The 21,086-nt window shown below is 32.4% G+C and overlaps 1 protein-coding gene across 2 annotated transcripts in view; it reads right to left on the reverse strand.

The window, feature by feature from the left end:
* The window catches only part of LOC111697988 (uncharacterized), a 64,512-nt gene continuing 43,426 nt past the window's right edge, over positions 1 to 21,086 (reverse strand). For both annotated transcript variants that reach the window (XM_023468191.1, XM_023468192.1), the window contains 14 exons: positions 19,162 to 19,259; positions 17,587 to 17,698; positions 17,156 to 17,204; positions 15,440 to 15,514; positions 13,481 to 13,549; positions 12,605 to 12,764; positions 10,599 to 11,650; positions 10,023 to 10,055; positions 8,559 to 8,637; positions 6,276 to 6,513; positions 5,269 to 5,373; positions 2,026 to 2,148; positions 1,548 to 1,622; positions 1 to 401 (listed from right to left, as the gene is read on the reverse strand). In XM_023468191.1, the coding sequence (XP_023323959.1) occupies positions 1,551 to 1,622; positions 2,026 to 2,148; positions 5,269 to 5,373; positions 6,276 to 6,513; positions 8,559 to 8,637; positions 10,023 to 10,055; positions 10,599 to 11,650; positions 12,605 to 12,764; positions 13,481 to 13,549; positions 15,440 to 15,514; positions 17,156 to 17,204; positions 17,587 to 17,698; positions 19,162 to 19,259 (2,265 nt within the window). In that variant the 3' untranslated portion in view covers positions 1 to 401; positions 1,548 to 1,550. The remainder of the gene's footprint in view (positions 402 to 1,547; positions 1,623 to 2,025; positions 2,149 to 5,268; positions 5,374 to 6,275; positions 6,514 to 8,558; positions 8,638 to 10,022; positions 10,056 to 10,598; positions 11,651 to 12,604; positions 12,765 to 13,480; positions 13,550 to 15,439; positions 15,515 to 17,155; positions 17,205 to 17,586; positions 17,699 to 19,161; positions 19,260 to 21,086) is intronic.

Here is a 21,086-nt window from a genome sequence, read left to right on the forward strand (position 1 = left end):
TCATAGCTTGTCTAAAACTATATTTTGGCCGGACCAAATTGGATTAATTTTTTTATGGAAACCTATTTGTACCCTGGGGAAAATAGGTAGTAAAAATCGAATTTCTTTTCTTCAAAAATGGACTTTTACAAAATGAGAAAATATTTTTTTCAATGCTTCAATATATGAACAATCCCTTTTAGCAATAATTTTAATAATAATACGAATTGAATAGTTCCAGAATAATTTGTTTTCAAGCGTATTTAACCAGGTCTACGAGATTCAGATACTCTCCAGGAGTAGAATGAAGTAGCAACCCTACAGCTGATTATATCAGATTTTTTAATATGTCTTTTTCCCCTTGTGCGTAGAGTTTTGCTGCTTTCTTTTTAAATAGGTGTAGGAAACTCTCCATGCAATCACTAAAATATCAACCTTTAAAAAAATAACAATTCACATTTAAGTGTTTTGAATTTTAATGTAAAAAGGTTTTAGAAATGAGAAGAGTTCCTCCTTTTTAACAGTTATTTCGTGTTTCTTCAAGTGTCCTTATTAAATCTGTCCTTCCCTTAATTAAACTATCCTCTCCTGATTTAAACTATCCTCCTCTAGCTGAACTTTACTCCCCTGAGTTGAATTATAACTATAACTTAATTAACTTGTCCTCCCACGAGTTGAACTGTCCTCCCCTGAGTTTAACTATCCTCCTCTTGTTGAACTAGCCTTCCCCGAGTTAAACAATCCTCCCTGAGTTGAACTATCCTCCCCTGAGTTGAACTATCCTCCCCTGAGTTGAACTGTTCTCCCTTGAGTGAACTTTCTCCCCTGAATATACAAGGTGTCACAAAAAAAACTGTGCAGTAGGGGTATTAGTTACTGTGGAAACAATTTTCAGGTCTCAATTTCATTCTTTCATAAAGTATAAACAAATAATTAAAAATATGACATTTGAGGTCAAAATCATAAAAATGGACCATAAACAAGTTCAGGCGTAAACATCATTTCTAATGTAAAAATATCCTTAATTAAAGTAATGATTTTTTTTTGAAATTTCAGTTTATAAAAAATATTTTATTATTGTGTCGAGGGGGGTAAGAAATTTGGTAAAAAAGCGAGCTGTGGATTGTACCAACTGTTTTAAAAATGAAAGAAAAATATTTTTGTGGTCTGGGCAAGGTTTGTACGGAGCTTTTTTTATAATGCTAATTTTATTTTCAGATTGCTCTAGCTCCAAAAGTAATGATCGCTGATCCGAACAGCTTATGATTAAAGTTTTTTCAAAAATCTTTTTTTTTTACTTCATGAACGAATAAAAATTAGACGTGAAGAATAGAAAATTTGAAAAATCCGGGAAATCGATTTTCGAATTACGCTCAAAGAATTGGTTGTTACAAAAATAGTATGTGGCATAGAAGGAAAAAAATTACATCATGAAATAACGGAAATACAGAGCTTTCTTATGACACCATGATTGAAACAATTAAACTAAATTGTTTCCTCCGTAACTAATACCCCTACTGCACAGTTTGTTAGGACCAACCTGTATTACTACGGATATGTAACCTTACCTTTTAATCCTGAAATCCACAGTAATCAAAGGATTCCCATTCACTGAATTTGGAATCTTGTTTCTGAATTCGTTCCTATTAAAATATAGATATTTAATAAAAACAAATTTTAAAATGCAAAAATAAATTTAAAACTCTTTTAGACCCTGTGCTGGTGTACAGTGGTCGGCGTTTATATCAATTCAATAAAGACGATTTAAATTTTTTTTTTCAAATTACAAGTTTACAAACAAACAAAGAAAAGCTTATTTTTTCCATATTTATGTGTATCCATACTGTTTAAAGCTGGGTAAAATAAATATTTAAATCGAAAGTCGTCTTTATTGTATTGACGACGACGACTGTACATAGTTAAGATGTTCATATATCATATTAATCATGTACACAATGTTTACTGTACTATAGATTGTATAATTAAGATGTTCATATATCTATTAATTATGTTTAAAGTGTGTACTGTACTGTAGAATGTACATACCTGAAAGGCCTCTAGATAACTGTCATGTATTCTGTACATCCCACTGTTTGCTTGGTACATCAGGGTCTCAAGTATGCGTTCATTCTTAATTGCTTTGCTGGGGAGAACTGTTTTTATCAGATCCTGAAATTAAAATAAAAACTTTATAAATAAAAAAAACTTGCTATGCTCTTAAAATCAGAGAATTTCAAAAGTAACGAAAATTTTGCGAAATTAAAATATTTTTTAAGCAATTGTCTTCAAACACTTTTTGGCTAAATTTTTCTGATAAATTATGAAAATTGTATGGCCGGTTGCTTATTGACAATATGTGGATAAAATAATCATTGCTCGTCTATGAACTCGTATTTTCGCAAATAAGTCTTGTAAATTATCATCTTAAAATAATTGTATGACCAGTTGCTTAGTTAATCATTGTATTCACAATCTTCTTTTTGATTTAGTAAACCTTTAGATATTCAATTTAATGAAAAAAATAAACAATGAATGTTTCGAAATTTTGCAAACAGCATAAAAACTTGGCGAATTTTTTTTACATTCAATGAAAATGGCTTTTGCATTTTTATAATCTTAACTTTCTTTGCAAAGATCTCATATTCTTAATTATTATTGTGACCATTGTTTTTGTTCAAGCGTGTCTTACAAAGGAAATGTTGGCGAACAATTTTAGCAAAACTGAAAGCTAAATATTTCGAAATTGGCGAAAATCGATGGAATTGTCGAAGCGTAGCGAAAATAATATTGGGAAATTTTGAGAACCCCTTTTACAAAGTCCATGAAAAGTAAAGAAAGCTCAAACCAATCCTTAGAAGATATTTCAATCATATTAAACTTAGAAAACAAATAAGATAAAAATAAAATAAATAAAAGATTAAAGAAAGTCCTTATAAAAGATTGAAACGTAAACAACAACTATCTGTTCAAACATCTTTCCAATATTTCCTCTCAAATATATTTCTAAAAGGATATCATAAAATAATTCCTATAAAGCAAATATTACTTCTTTAATTTTTAATTTTTTAATTTTGGTTGAATTTACATTTGTTGAGATGGAAAAGGGAAAACTACTGATTACCTTACTTTAGTTTCCTAATCCTTTATCTTTGCTAAATGATGGTGAGATCTTTTTTATAACTTGGCTTACTTGTTGTACAGTGGTCGGCGATTATATCAATACAATGAAGAAGACTTTTTATTAATAATTCTTTAATCCCCAACAAGTATTTTTCAAATTACAAGTTTACAAGTAAACAAAGAGAATCTGTGTATTGAAAACGTCTCTTTGTCTACTTGTTTGTGTGTTATTATACTGTTTGAAAGCTTGGCAAAAATCGAAATTTAAAAAAAGTCGTCTTTATTGTATTGATATATACAATGAAGACTATTGGAGAATGAAAAATTTGAAAAATCACAGGTTGCAAAAATTTAAAATTCGAGTTTGTGTCAAAAAACCAGATCATTGGTAACTATGATTACTTTAAATTAAAATACGCCTGAGGCAAACCCTGAGGAAAACCTGTTTAATTTGTTACAGTGGACTAGGGTCAATTTGAATACAAACCAGACCGACGGGACCCCTTGTACCAACCTTCATAATGCACGGCAAGTATCGGCCCGGCCCCGTCCGGTTCGTGTCAACTTTGAGGCGCGGCCATACTTTTACAGTACACGGACCTAATTGACCTACCCTACTAGATTATAATATCAGATTGTATACCTGTGGAGAGATTATAACTTCAGATTGTATACCTGTGGAGGAATCATAACTTCAGATGTATACCTGTGGAGAGATTATAACTTCAGATTGTATAGGTGTGGAGAGATTATAGCTACAGATTGTATATCTATGGAGAGATTATAACTTCAGATTGTATACCAGTGGAGAGATTATAACCTCAGATTGTATACCTGTAGAGAGATTATAGCTACAGATTGTATACCTATATAACTTCAGATTGTATACCTGTGGAGAGATTATAACTTCAGATTGTATACCTGTGGAGAGAGTATAACTTAAGATTGTATACCTGTGGAGAGATTATAACTTCCGATTGTATACCTGTGGAGAGATTATAACTTCAGATTGTATACCTCTGGAGAGAGTATAACTTCAGATTGTATACCTGTGGAGAGATTATAATTTCAGATTGTATACCTGTGGAGAGATTATAATTTCAGATTGCATACCTGTGGAGAGATTATAACTTCAGATTGTATACCTGTGGAGAGATTATAATTTCAGATTGTATACCTGTGGAGGGATTATAACTTCAGATTGTTAACCTGTGGAGAGATTATAACTTCAGATTGTATACCTGTGGAGAGATTATAACTTCAGATTGTATACCAGTGGAGAGATTATAACCTCAGATTGTATACCTGTAGAGAGATTATAGCTACAGATTGTATACCTGTGGAGAGATTATAACTTCAGATTGTATACCTGTGGAGAGATTATAATTTCAGATTGTATACCTGTGGAGAGATTATAATTTCAGATTGTATACCTGTGGAGAGATTATAACTTCAGATTGTATACCTGTGGAGAGATTATAACTTCAGATTGTATACCTGTGGAGAGATTATAACTTCAGATTGTATACCTGTGGAGAGATTATAATTTCAGATTGTATACCTGTGGAGAGATTTTAACCTCAGATTATATACCTATGGAGAGATTATAACTTCAGATTGTATACTTGTGGAGAGATTATAACTTCAGATTGTATACCAGTGGAGAGATTATAACCTCAGATTGTATACCTGTAGAGAGATTATAGCTACAGATTGTATACCTGTGGTTAGATTATAACTTCAGAATGTATACCTGTGGAGAGATTATAACTTCAGATTGTATACCTGTGGAGAGATTATAACTTCAGATTGTATACCTGTGGAGAGATTATAACTTCAGATTGTATACCTGTGTAGAGATTATAATTTCAGATTGTATACCTGTGGAGAGATTTTAACCTCAGATTATATACCTATGGAGAGATTATAACTTCAGATTGTATACTTGTGGAGAGATCATAACTTTAGATTGTATACCAGTGGAGAGATTATAGCTTCAGATTGTATACGTGTGTAGAGATTTTAATTTCAGATTGTATACCTGTGGAGAGATTTTAACTTCAGATTGTATACCTATGGAGAGATTATAACTTCAGATTGTATACTTGTGGAGAGATTATAACTTTAGATTGTATACCAGTGGAGAGATTATAACTTCAGATTGTATACCTGTGGAGAGATTTTGTAAAGTTTCAGATCTCTTGATAATCTATCCATACAGGATCTAAACTCAAGTTTTCCTTCCATCTTGTTCACCTGGGCCTTAGGTTTAACCTAGATTAAACAATTTACATTTACTTTAGGGGACAGTTGACGAAGACTCAAATAACCATTCATTTACAGAAATACCTACCCCATTCACAACGGTACTTTTGTATAGGCAAAAATCACAGAAATCTCCTTACTATATTATCGTTTAGAAAATACCTATCTAAACTAACCTAAGTAATTTAGCCAATTTATTCAGCAGAAACAAGCAAGAATATTAACAAATCAAAATAGAAAAGAAATGATGATATTTAAATTCTGGATGGTTACTTAAATTACTTAGAAATGACCTTTGAAAGATTTGTGTTCTAAATGATGAGAAAGATATTGGATATTTGGAACAATGTATTTAAAACTTTAATTTTGAACATAAACTTTCAAAATTCTGTAAATCCTTTTACAGTAACAGGTTGACCAAATTTTTAAAATCCCGGAATTACATGTGTAAGTATATCTGTATATTATTTTATATTACAGCCTACAGTTGTCACCAGAAAACTGCTGAATTATGTGTGTTTGTTTTATCTTTTTAAAAAATACATTGGCCGGCGTTTATATCAATACATTAAAGACGATTACAGTTTAGATTTCTAACAAGCTTTTATACATTATAAGTTTCCAAGCAAACAAAGAGATTACTGTTAATTGACAGCTTCCTTTTGATTCAATGTTTATGTGTATCCATACTGTTTGAAAGCTTGGTAGAAATAAAAAATTGAGATCAAAAGTCGTCTTCATTTTATTGATATATACGACGACGACTGCAAGTAAATTCTTAAATAAATAAATAAATTATTAGAAAGAAGATGACAACTACTTGCTACTGTTTTCTGGTGACCACTGTAGCATAATCCGGTTTGGATGAATTGACTATTTTCATGTTTTTTGAAACTCTCTTTTCAACGTACCTTGTTATTTGCCCACTTGAGCATTGCCTCGAACTTATGTAGCTCTGGTATTTCAAGATTCCGGGACATTATCATCTGTACCATTGATTCAGATAGGCTTAGGAAATGTTTATTATGAAATATAGCGAGTGCTCGCGTTTCTATGAAGGCCAGGATCATATTGACCAGCTCGCTGGCTGAGCAGTATCTCCAGTAGTAGTTCTCTAGGGAGCACAGCATGAGACAAGCGATTTCAGTTCTTTAAACAATATTATTATTTACACGCTTCATGTTTTATTTATTCATTTTTATTGAGACTATAGCGTATCAGACGAGGAAGGGGTTGCAGGGCCGCCATGAGCCTTGCAAATTGACTTCTGGAGCCTTCTGATACGCAGAATGCCCTCAAAGCCTCGCGAAACCATAAAAGGTAAAATTAAAACAGCAAGCGGAAATTAAAATGCGGAGGCTCATGGAGACGTAGAAATTGAGGCACGGAGACGATTTTGAGGTGATTCTGTGTAACAGGAGACTCCCTCATCAGACCAACCAATTCAGATTTAGCCAAAACTCTTTAAAGAAACTGAATTTTTGCCACAACTGAAAATGTCTAACCCTTTCATCTTTTTAACCTGATTTTTTAAACCATTGATCTGTCAAGCCTAGATTGGTTTATCTAACAGAATTAATAATTTGAAATATAAAACGTCAACGATATATGTGTAGCTAGGTAGAAATTCAGTGTTTGCGGCAAAATTCATTTAGAAATTTTCAAGGGATTGTCGGCTAGACTTCAAGTGATACTTTATGTAAAGAGTAAATTAAACAATCTAAAAGTTTTACTCTAGCGTTGTTTAATAATGTTTTATTTTTAACTCAATCAGATTTAAAAAACTTAAATTTATTTTGAATTATTTTGAATTTCATTGTGATTTTCAATTTATTATTTTTACAAAGAACTGAGATCTAGAATGAAAATACGATTAATATTAAATACGTTCAAAAGTAGAAATAATGATTTTTCACTGTTTTAAATAATGCAAAACATTACAATTCAAATGTTATGATTTCAGAGCCCACGATTAAAAAATCAAGATTCAGGTTTACTCTGTCATTGAGACTAATTTAAGACTCAAGATGATTAAAATTGAAACTACGTTTCCAAACCGGCTTAATATTGTATTTGGCGAATTTTCATGGTTGGGGGATTCCGGGAATTAAATAAATAAGACTCGGCATTGATACTATAATTCTCCAATAATTCTCTCTTTAAAGGGAGTGTTCGCGAAAAATGAAAGGCAGTATAGACTATAGGCTTAATGCGATAAAAAAGCGCTTTTGATCGCTACTAATCTTACTTCTATCTGTTGCGTCTATTAGGAGAAAATTGTTGAAAACGACTCACACAGAAGAACGCATTGATTTTCGAACATTCCTGGAAAATATGAAAATGTCGTCTTCATTATCAAAAATCCACGAAACAGGAATAAATGTTTTCAAAAGTAACTCTCAGATAATGAAAAATACAAAATATTATGAAATATCAACTATTTACGAATGCGTCGAAAAATAATTGATGACTATTGTTTGTAATATCTGAATGATTTGTTTGGAATTAAATTGATTTGTTTACGATCCGAGTTGAATGTTGCATCTTTCTGAATTTGTATGGACACTACGTTCTTCGGTATTAGTCGTTTTTAACAATTTTCTCCTTATAGACGCAACAGATAAAAGTAAGATTAGTAGCGATCAAAAGCGCTTTTTTATCGCATTAAGCCTATACCCCCTTTCGTTTTTCGCGAACACTCCCTTTAAGTCGAGTCTTAGAGCTGGTTTTCGGCAAATACGTGACACCTGTCGTCAAGTGATTTATAGTTGGGTCTAAGATTGGGTTCTTAAAACTGGGTCTTTGGAATTAAGACTCGAGTTGAAGTTTTTAAATCGAGTGCTCCGAGAATTTATATAAAATAGGTTTAAACGTGTACTGTGAATATTTTTAAACTGGATAAATTCTGACGATTGTCGTCTCTGTTTCTTTAATATGAGAAACTATAGTTGGAAATGATCAATGTTGAAGGTGAAAATTAAGCATATCTCAATCGTTTTGCTCAGATGTAGGTTTAAAGAAATACCGAACTGTGGATCGGTCAAGCACGTGGACGGTTCAACTAAATCTTTGACAAATCTACAGACAGTAAACTAATAATACTTTTTTACCATTTAGATATTATAAACGTAAGCTCTGGTCCTACCAAAACTACGATGACCGGCGAATTAAAAATATAAAATAATAATTGTTTCCTAATAAACTGTTTAGCATGATGAAAGCAGGCTTGAATTAGATCAGGTAAATCGTAGTGCTCAGCAGCACATATCAAACCTAAACAATTTATCTGTGATAGGGAATAATTAATAACAAGAAGTAGATGAACTAGGAAGAGTTACTTGAATAAACATATATATTGCAGGTTTACCCTCATAGGACGTACAAAGCTATTGTTAAAGCACCAAGATTATGTCATTTTGACCACCCCCCCCCCTGTTGGTCCTTTGAGGGTTAACATATTCACAATTATTTAAACTATTTCTCAACAGTTATTAATTACAACCTTAGTCTAAATAGATATAATTTCATTAGCTATGGCCAGGGATGGGAGAAAGTATTACGGATGACAAATATTACTCAGTGGAAAAACAATAATGATTAAGGAGGAAAAAGAAAAAGAATATTTGTAAAAGAATGAAAAATAAGAATTAAGGAGAAGAATAGAAAAGATATTTTTGTAAAAGAATGAAAAATAAGGATTAAGGAGAATTTTGTATGAGGATGAAAAATAAGGATTAAGGAGAAGAATAGAAAAGATATATTTGTATATTAAGAAGGAGGAGAACGAAAAGATATGTTTGGGAAAGGAGGACAAATGAGGATTGAGAAGGAGAATGAAAAAGATATATTTGGGTGAGGAGGAAAAATGAGGATTAAGAAGGCGAATGGAAAAGATATATTTGGGAGAGGAGGAAAATGAGGATTAAGAAGGAGAATGGAAAAGATATATTTGGGTGAGGAGGAAAATGAGGATTAAGAAGGAGAATGGAAAAGATATATTATAAAAAAACTTCTTTAGATTGGCGTCAAAAGTTTAATTTCTATTTTATTACATTTTAACTTATAGAATTCAAATTAATAACTCATAGAAAACTTTAATGTCGTTTGCTTTTGTTAATTACACTTTACTTAAAAAACATATCTAACTATTTTAATTAAAAAATAATCTTTAGAACTGTGAAAAACTATTTTTATATCGTAATTAAAATATTTAAAAAAATTTTCAGAAAACAAAATAATGATATTTGATTATAGAATTGAGCCTTTGCCAAAAACTTTGATTTTCTAATCTTTTTATCTTTGCAACCCAATGTCGTAGACCTTAGTATGCATTTCAAACTATAAATTCTATTGGATCAAATAATTTAAGTTTGAAATATCAAAGGTTACCACCATCAGATTACAAAGATATAAAGATTACAACATTTGACAAAGACTCAGTTCCTTTTTCCATTGAATTCCACAATGGTGAAAAAAGATAAACTTAAATAATTTTAATGTCGTTTTATATTTAAAAAAATAGGTCTTTAAAAATATTTCGATTTAAAATCTATAGCTAAGCCTGGCCAAACGGTTGGACCAAAAGGGCTAACATTTTTAAGGGAACTCATGAGTACTTCGGGAGTGACTTTAATTTAATTTAATAACAAATTTTAGACCTGGAATCCCTGTACAAGAGAGAGGACAGCTTCCTAAAAATATTAAAAATTTAACATTAATAAAATTTAATTTTCAAAAACTTTTATAATTTAAATTTTCTTTTAAAAAATTAATGAAATTAATTCAAATCTTTTCTATTTAATTTTGTTTTCCTTTTAATCTTGTTTTTGACAATTTGAGAAATAAATTACTTGATCGATTTATGCTCTTATTTTTTAATCCTCATACCTTTGATATTTCAAGTTATAAATATTCCAAGTTTGAAATATCAAAGGTTTACACCTTCAGGTTCCGAGGATATAGGGATTAGAACATTAGAGTATGATAAGAGTAATCCCTTACTCTAAAGAAATTGAGTCTTTGTCGCAAACTCAAAATTTCTAATCCTTAAATCTTTGCGATCTGATGGAGTAAACCTTTGATATTTCAAACTTAGATTATTTTGTCAAACCAATTCATAGATTGTAATATAAGGTATAAGAAATGTTGTTGTAAAGATATAGGGATTAGAAAATCAGAATTTGTGGCGAAAACTCAATTGCTTTAAAGGTATGATAATAACATGGATATTATACCTGAATGCAGATAATCGAGCAGAACTTGAAATGTTTCTGGATCGAATTCAATAATAGGAAAATCTGTTTGCAGAAGTTTTATTTTATCAACTTTTTGTGCGTCCGCGCACACGCTTAAACGTGGAACTGCCAGGTTCGCTCCATCGGAATATTTTACTCCGCGCAGATTAGGATCTCCGGAACAATCTAGCTCACTCGGCCATTTTTTTTTATCATCATTCACCAGACGATCTATCTTCTGTTTCCCCCAGGCGGAACTCAGCTGGATTCGGAGGTTAGAAAATGCGCGAGGAATACTCGGAGAATTCGGAACAGATTTCGGCCGAGGGGATTCTATCTCCGGAACCTGAAGGAAGTTGGAACTCTTCTTCCCATGGACCGAGGGGGAGTGAAGGGTCGGAGCTGGGCGAGCCAGGAGCTCTGCAACAGGTACTTGAGGAGAACCAAACACGGTTGAAATTCCATAAAGCATTTCTTGGAAAACTCTACTCCGGACACCAAGTATGGCGCGAACGCCATAAAGTTTCTTTTTATTTGCTCCCTGTCCTACTATAAAAACAATATCAAAAAGATTGTTAAGTTCATAGTTTGTGTGGACAAATGCCGCGGCAAAATCCCTCGCCATTTGATCTTGTCCCTCAAACTGATCCCTCACCGAATCCAGGAGAGGGGAAGAAGGACGCATATGTCCTATTGGACGCCAGGATCCTCGCCTGTACGGTTTAGGGATTTGTCCTGTCTCTGCGTGGTTCTGTAAGTTTGCCACTAAATCCTCCAACATCTGGCTCCGTGTTCGCTCCTGCATTCGGGCAAACTTGGGAGCTGAGTAGCTCGCCCGCTCCCCATTCACTATCTTAGCTAGGATCCAATCTCTGAACATTGGTCCCTTGTTAAAGGTTGACTGCTCCCAGAGATATGGTTTGTAGGCTCCCACTTCATCTCTTGTAACCACACTGATCTCATATCTTCTAGGTTTAAACTTAATCTTGGGACTGCATCGAACCACGATGAAAGTGTGAAGAAAATGAGATTTGATGCAGCTTGGAGAAAATCTAAAAAGAGGAAAAGCTGAAAACTTGCCTCAAAATTTAGCCTTCTAATCCTCATATCTTTGCAACATGAGTGGGTAAAGTTATTTATTTAAAAAACCAAGCAAATATATAAAGATTAGAAAATAGAGTTTGAGGCAAGAAGTCTGTTTCTATTAAAGAAATTTTATTCATGCACACCGAGTCAAAATTTAGTTGATTTCTCGAATATATTAATTGTCATCCATTTATTACCGATGGTTCTCCAAAAATTTCTTATTAATCAAACTTTAATCGTCTATAAAGAAGTCGAAAAAGCGTGTAAAACTAATTTTGTATTACTGACGTCTTTATTAATTATGAAAAAGTTAGTAGATAGTTTTTCTAGAAATATTAATGATTGAATGAATAGAAACAGACCAGGTCAAATCATACACATCCGTCATAGAATATTTACCAATATTGGGAGTCAATACTAATTCATTCTTATCATCAGGAAAAGGGAGACTTAAAAAATCAATGATATTTCGCCTAAAATAAAACGAAATGTCCAGAGATTACCAGTAAACCTGTTTATAAGAATACTAGCTTGGGAACCCAGCGTTGCCCAGTAACTCCCACCGTTTACCCATAGTTGGTCGATTTTACTGGGAAACTAATTTTTTGCTATTAAAGTAGATCTGTTCAACTTAGAATCTCAAAACCAACCTAAGAACATAACCGTGGTTTTCCTGAGTCCCCCCCCCCCAAAAAAAAGAGGGAAATCAGTCAAGGGGTTCACGTGAATTATGATCTAACATACAAACAAACAATCAGAAAAACAGAGATTACAACTTTATTTATGGACTGTAGACGTAGTTATGAGTGTGAGTGTGTTAAAAAATTACGAAGTTATTCTAATTTTTATTGTTGGACATTCTGCTCATTACGTGTCTCTTATAATTACGTTTACAGTCCCTTTAATGGTTCACTCTGTACCTAGTGTTATCAGCTTCCAGAAATACTACACAGACGATATCATTTCCAACATGTCGTTTCCTCTGCAGCTTCTGTGGATCATTCTTCTCATAGGGAAGCAGGGTAGACACATGGAACATTATCTCTATACCTCGCCAGTAGGTATACACAGAACTTAACCCTTCATTATTTATATTTAATAAATAATTATATTTTTCATCACAATCATGGGTTTTCAGTTATAAAGATGTGGTAGACGTAATTTTAAGTGATCCTTTAATTCACAACCGTACCCTTTTAAAAGATCGATGGTGAGAGATAAACTTATTTTTCTAGTTTAAAATTGACTACCTTCAGAAGCCATGTGACATCATTTGAAGGAAATATATAAAATTTAAATGTCCCATCACTTTATTTCTAGTTAGAAAATAGAAAAAGAAATAAATATAATCTCCGCGCGCGCCGTTATCATGCGCGCATAGTCATTAAGGCATAAAGGGCACTTTTATTAACTGTATATTTCATTCATTTGATGAATGGAGTGTAAATTCCAATTACGTCTACGTACATAAATTCAATGCTTATAAAAAGTCTTACTTCTGCTTTTCTGTAGCCCTTTACATTCACTTTAGCACTTTAAAGCACTGGTTTTTAGCTTTAGTTTTTAAGAAGTAATTGGCAAAACTCTCATCGACTGTTGCTTAAGAGCATGAGACCTTTAAATCACAGTGATACGGTCACCTTAATTTACTGTTTGTAATAAACATTAAATAATTACAGAATTTGGTAACTACTAGGGATCTTAAAAGACAGAAAAGCATTTTAAGAAAATATTTTATTGAAATATTGTTAAAAATTTGAATTGTATTTGAAAATCCAATATTTATTAATCTATTCCTGTGAGATCGTGAACAGTATCCAGACCTCCTTTGTACTTGTCGAATCCCTTTAATCTAACCTTGTCACCTAAATATTAAATAAAATTAAATAAAAATGTTGGTTATAATAAGGGTTATAGAATATTAACCCTTATTCTACTGACGTATCCCGGCCCATAGCCCGTTTAAACCCCAAGCTATAGCAAGTAAACTAAAGACTAGCTAATTAAATGACTAAAAGTCATGAAATCAAAAATAGCAAAACCCGACTTATTGGGCCTGTTAGCCAACAAATAAGGTATACCTCAAAAAGGAAAAGTATCGGGTTCCATACCCCCCCCCCTCAGTGCATTACCCCTTTCGTAAATCATTTTAAAGTTTGTTCGTCTCCGTGTGTCTGTTTTTAGTAGCTGCAGCTGTTAGATGACAGCTTGGACAGTTAACTTTTTAAGTTTTTTTTGGATAATTAAAAGTTAGCCTTTAGAATTTAAAAAGCAAGCAATTTGAAATTTCAGTTTTTAGTTTCAGTCAAATGAAAGCATGTCATTGATTAGCGCCTTTAGGTGTACGTCCTGCCTCCAGATCTTTTTCTAAAATGTTTCCTTTTTTCAGTGCAAACATTACATCATAGAGCTAGCCGTAGATTAATATGTTTTTTTTTTAAAAAAGAGTCTTAAAAGATATTTTAAATTTTCTGAGAGAAAATATTTTCTTAATGAAATAATTAAATTTTAAAAAAGTAAAAATAATTTTAAACCCAAATCTTCTAATTTATAAACTTTTATCAAGAAAATTAAATCTTAAATTTCTTACTTTTTTTAATTTTACGGAAAACATTTAGAGACACCAGCGGTGAAAATAGAAACTAAAAGACACTTATTCTATTAAATCAGTGCAATCACTTGTAAGCTATGTCTAAAATTTGACTTTCATGCGGGTTTTAAGTCAACAACTTATTTGGGCAGATTATTTGACAAATACTCAATTTAACAGACAGTACAAACATACGTAAATTTTNATATTTGCTATTTGATACAGATGTATCATGAGATGTGACTTTTTTGACCAAATCAGACAGCTAGCCAAAATGTGAAAAAGATAAGCAACAATTGTAGAGGTAACACATGTGTTAATTATACAGGATGTATAATTAACTAATAAACTAATTTAGACCTCTTGGCTAAAAATGGTAAAAGGGATATGGGATATGGAATATTTGCTAAAAATGGTAAAGGGGAATATATTTGCAAATTAATATCAAATTAATAATGCAAAAATAATTTAAAATCTGAAAAGCATGAGTGTGTATTAAAGGAAAGAAACAAATTTGCACAGGAATTAAGTCTTTTCCACAAAATCAAATTTTCTAATTCCTAGAACTTTGTAACCATGGTTTTTTCAAATTAAGGTTATTTGTTCTAACAAACTTCATATTTTGAAATATCTCAGATCTACGACATAGGGTTGCAAAGCTATATGGATTCAAAAATTAGAGATTGCGGCAAAAACTCAATTCCTTTACTTTTAAGGGTATCTAAGCAAAACATTGTGTAAAATTTCTTTGCATAACTTGTGCAATCTGCTTACTTTTGTCATATGCTTACAAAAGAGCTATACAATGTTAAAATCCAATGTAAGTTGGTCTAATTTAAGATTAAAGTAGGGGGAGGGGGATTAGGCAGTAGGGGGGCTGTGCCCTAGGAACCCCTCCTCAGTAGCCATAGGATTAAATTGCATAGCCCCCTTTGACCCCTCTCTCTCTATTTTACTTTCCTTGAATTTGACCTCCAATGTATAATTAAAATTATGCCATACAATAGAATCTGGGTGTGCCATTTAAACACTGACAATGATGGCTAAACAAATTCTTTGTTCAAAATTATATATTATGTAATATATGCAAATTGGTGATAAATATCAATCTATCTATCGATTTAGATTAAGTATTTCTAATTAGAATTTGATCTAAAATCCTGACCTAAAATTGTGAGAAACTCGTCAAAATTTTCACTGTTCTCGTTATTGTCTAATATCTCCTCTTCTGTATATTGACCTAAATTAAAACAAATTATGGATTAAACATTAATTACGGATCTTGAAAAAAAGTGTATTTTAAATTTGACCCTGTACATGTGTAATAAATATCGGGTCACATGATATTCTGTAAACTTTTACATTGTACATTATTAATTATCTATGTTTGTAAACTTCTACGTAAAAACCCATTATTCATTTGAACAGCTTTTCACGTAAATACGTAGCATGGTTAGCTTAATCCCTTTAAATACATACATTTAACTTATAAACATGTGTGGAGATACCTTAACTACGTTATATCTATCCTCGCTAATCCTATAATTACGCACATCTTAAATGCGCCTATTTCAAATGTGCTGTAATATGTAACATGATTGCCTTAATCATGTGATATAGATAACGACCTAGAAAATGTAATTACGTATATTAACTTTAACTTTCTTGTAACATGTAAACCTTAAATATAGCTAGTTAGAATCAGAACTCTGCTTTGATTACGGTCTAGAGTAATTGTACCCCATTGAGTTGAGATCATACCATGTTTAGGGTAGAGATCGATTAAGGGCTTGATAGATACCAATGCTTTGATAGCTACGCTAGTGCCCCAGTTTGAAATTTATAGCTGAATTGATAGCTTGTTTGATAGCTACGCTTGTGTCCCTGTGTGGCATTTATAGCTGAATTAATAGCTTGTTTGATAGCTACGCTTGTGTCCTTGTGTGGCATTTAGAGCCTGAGTAATAGTTAGATTTATAAGCTACGCTTGTGTCCTTGTGTGGCATTTAGAGCCAAGTGGGTTGTGTCCTGGTTGACTTGGATAGCAGATTGGTTGTGCCTTGACTGATACAGTTTAGGGGACGAACTTTTGAAGAGTACGGTATTTACTACACTTATATATAAATTAGCACTGTTTTCTCACTGTAGGACAGTTTTATAAATTTGATCAAAGTTTTATTAGATTCTATCAAAGTTATACTTGATTCTATCAAAATTTTATTTGATTCTATCAAAGTTTTTGAGATCTTTCAAATCGATCTTAGATCGTGACAGGCAAAGGTCACTTGGTCTACCTGGTCGGGTTTTTGGAGAACAATTGTAAAACAAAATAAACAAGTTTATTATTTTATCTGTTCATAATCTCTGGTTCGATATTACAATATCAGGAACAAAGTGTTGGGACAATTTATTACAGTGAACCAAAGATTAGAGATTGAAACTGAATTTGATGAAAGCAAAAAGTCATGATTTTTCTAAAATTTCATTTCGTACATGTTTTGTTTTCCGGATTTGTAAAGCATTCTAGCCCTGATATAATTTAAAAATCTCCTCTTTGGGGCCGTTACGCAGCGAAAATTGATGCACAATAGAGTATTATGATTTAAAAAACACTACATTTTTGCAAAAATTTGCGAAAATTTGCGAAAATGAATCACAACGGGTGAGGACACTGCCGCGAATCCATTTTGTGGTGTAATTTGTGGAAAAGTAAGACAACCCCCCCTTTCATCTGGCATTAGGTTGCTAAGCCAGGTAATGCTTTAAATTATGCAAAAGAAGGTCGGTAAAACCTTTAGATTAACATTAGATAAAGTTCAGATGACAGACATTTACAACATTAAGATAAAAATGAAAAGATTCAAAGGTTTCATGATTTTACCTTCTTTCACGTAAATAATTCCAACTTTCAGTTCCGATTTAATGAACACCTAAACAGAAAATTCTTTATTTCCATTATTTTATATTTCATATTATTGAGACTAAATTCTTTTGTTTGAGAAGCTCCTATAATATATCTAGAAGCTACCTGATCTAGTTTAAGAGCGCCTCTAATGTATCTAGTTTGAGAAGCTCCTCTAATGTATCTAGAAGTTACTTGATCTAGTTTAAGAAGCTCCTCTCATATATCTAGTAGCTACCTGATCTAGTGTAAGATGCTCCTCTTATAAATCTAGAAGCTACCTGATCTAGTTTATAAAGTTCCTCTCATATTTCTAGAAGCTACCTGGTCTAGTTTAAAAAGCTCCTCTAATGTATCTAGAAGCTACCTGATCTAGTTTAAGAAGCTCCTCTGATGTATCTGAAAGCTACCTGATCTAGTTTAAGAAGCTCCTCCGATGTATCTGGAAGCTGTCCCAGAGTGAGAGGAGGATTAAGATTGATTTCTCTGCCTAATGAAGCTACCACCTCCTCCCTATTATACCTAGGACAAAAACATTCACTCAACTAATTTCACGCACCCCTCACCCTTTAGGAAATGTAAATTCAACCTAAAGTCTTACCGCGTCAACCTTATTGCACCGGCTAGTTCGATTAAGTGTCTGCTTTATTTACCCAATGTACGGGCGATACAGTACAAACTGGGACCGGAAAGGTTGACCCAGCTAGGAAATTCTAATGCACTCAGCTGCCCGTGATTTGTTCAATTCTCTAGAATTTTAAGAAATACGCAAAATAAGGATTGTAAGATTATTAAAGTTTCCTGTTTAGCAAATACAGCTACAGTTGATTTCTGGATTTTTTGACCAAATGCGCGAAGGAGATAGAAATGTGTTTCATTAAAATCCCCGCAGAACCCGAAAACTCTGAGATAGAAAGACGACTTTTAGACTCAATTTATGACTTTGAATAGTCCGATGAACATGAGACACAGCAACTAAGCAGCGCAAAAACACCCATATTACTAAAAAAGTGATTTATCAAGGCACAAGCTCAACCTTTTGCTTTGTAACAACATCAAATAAACTTAATTATTGCTTTAATGTCGTCATCCTATTCCATAATTTCAGGTTCTCACCGTATGTTATGGGTATTCGAAACTTTCCTGATTGAATTTTATAGTAGACAATATTAGTAAATATAGTAAATATCAAGTTTGGACTTCAATGCATTTGACAACGAGAAATATGACAGCATAATATCTTATATCTTTGATTAATGTTCAGAGAGTAAGCTTACGCCAAGCTGGGCTTCGCTGTGATTATTAAGTGACTTAAATACGGAAAAGAAGCGGGAAAAGAACATGAACCAACCTTTAAAAAAAATAATATTGGAATACTGTCTCTCCTTTGCAATTGCTTCCTAGTGGAAAAAAAACAAGAGTACATACGGTGCTAAACAGAAACTGTTGACTAGAAAAATAACATTTAAAGCAATTCTTAAAAGTGTATTTAAAGTTTTTGCAAAGTTTACCAGTAACTTAACATGGTCTTTTATTAAGTGAAATGAGTCTGTTTACACTGAACAATTAATGCTTGTATTATATTCATTTGACTATCCTAAGTCATAACTTGAGTTTAAAAGTTGCCTTCTTAAAGGGACTGTGAGCGTAATTTCAAGTGACCCACCATACACAGTTGGCAATCCCCGATTTACAATGGTACCCTTGAAATCTTAAATCAAGTATGATTTAGATATCAATATTTTTGTTTATGTGAACTGTTTTTTTTATTTGCGGCTTTTCTGCTACAGTAACTTGCGCATTTCTTGTTTATTTCTTATAAATGGAATTGCAGATGCACTTGAAAAAGTGAACACTTTTAGATTCAGAAAAACGACAATATCTTCTAACTCTTTGATCAGATTAAGTTAAATCGGACATTACCATTTTTGCATGGGGTTTAATTGAAAAAAAGCTTCCTGGTTCTCAGTTTATTTTATTCCTACCTGTCTGCAAAAACACAGCTGGCTGGTATAAGACCATGTATTGTATACCCTACAGCTCGGACCAGGATTCGGAACTGATCTCGACCATTTATATTCTCCTAATAATATACTACACGTTATAAACGTCAAAACAGCTGACTTGACCGGACCAGATTAAGGTCTGTAGACATTGCCGGTCTAAATAAAAAAGTTTGCTCTTAATTATTTCGAAAAATCTCTAAATAAATAACAACAAAAAACCGCGAAACTTTAAAGTTATTGATTTTAATAAGGAAGTGAAAGTGGATACTAAGCAGAACGTTAAAAAATTGAAATTGTTATAAGGAAAATATTTCAAAGGCAAACAATTTTAGACAGAAGTAACCAAGTACATTGTATCATTTACGTCTTTCTTGCATTCTTTTAACAAAAATATGTCAAAAAATGTTGTCAGAAGTCAAATCTTTTAAGGTTTAAATCTCGGGATCATGATTTGATCTTTATCTTAAGTAAATCTACGGATCATGCCCACATTGGATATCGAGATCACTTATTTAAGATTAACAATATCCACACAGTAATAAAAAATAAAAAAAATGGCGACGTTTCGTGATAAAAACAAGAAATAAAACTTCAATAGTCGAACTGTCATCTAATTGCCACTGACAATTATATATACTGTGCCCTATGCATCAAGAAAAAAGTTTTCTAAAATTATAAAATTGGAAAAGAGAAGAAGTTTGAACACTCGACTAGTGTAAGTCTTTTTTTAAGATTAGGAGAAAAAAACGCAGGGGGGGGAGCACCCTCCCCCTAATCGTGATAGGGTTTCATTCAGATATAAAAGACGACATTTACTTTGTTTGTCTGTCTAAGTATACAAAGCAGGTAGTTTTAGCTTCAATTAGAACTTCACACCTATAAGGTGTGGAGATGAGTTTTCCAAGATGAATTTATCAATATAAAAGGTATAGTTTGTAAACCTTAAATAATCTTAGGGGTTTTTGCATATGCATATGTGTATTACAAGGGATACAGGGGATACATGGGATACAGGGGATACAGGGGATACAGGGGATACAGGGGATACAGGGGATACGAAAAATTATTTGGACGACAAAAGATAGGTTTACTTTGATGCATTAAAGTGAGAAGACAAAGACCTCCTCATGACATTTTTTTTGATACACAAGAAAATAAAATATTTGTTGTTGAACTCTAATGGTCAAAGTTGTCAAAATGAAACAACCTTTTAACTATTTGGTCAACCATAATATTTGCGTTTTCTGTTTTGTTTTATTCAAGTTGTTTGGGGTAGGGAGACAATCAGGTGGGTAAAAAGGGATTAAAATTCATAAGTTTCAATCTCATAACGTAGATCTATTTCACTCATTCAATATATTTTTCCAGTCCGGCAAATATAAAGAAGACGATAAAATATTTTTTGATGTGTGTATTTGTGAAGATCTGATTTAATAAACAACTGAAGAAACTTTTACTTATTACACACAAGTCTATCCAGTCAAAACTTGTTGTATGGGTTTTATGAAAGTAATTACGAAACTCCGTACTTTTAACAGATAAAGCAAACGGTAAAGTTTATCTCAAGAATATCGAGGCAGCATGAAAAATTTAATTTAACGAAGAACGGAATCCATGAAAAGCAATATCCCCCATTACTATAAATTCCTTTCACATTTTCTCATTTTCAATGAAGAACCGAATTCTTTGCAGCTTCAAAACAATATTTTTTGTTTAATACAGTTGGCCCCAAGAAATTGGAGAATAGGAAGTCGACATTACACATTAAAGCAATTTTATGCACGTGTCTTTGATGTGATCAAAAATCAAATCATTATACAAGAAAATCACTGCACTATTGCTATGTTTCATTTTCATTGAGATATTTAAAATCATAATTTGACTCCCTCAGTCGTCTTTTTTTC

This window comes from Eurytemora carolleeae, unplaced genomic scaffold (genome assembly GCF_000591075.1).
Source record: "Eurytemora carolleeae unplaced genomic scaffold, Eaff_2.0 scaffold296, whole genome shotgun sequence".
NCBI classification, from domain to species: domain Eukaryota; kingdom Metazoa; phylum Arthropoda; class Copepoda; order Calanoida; family Temoridae; genus Eurytemora; species Eurytemora carolleeae.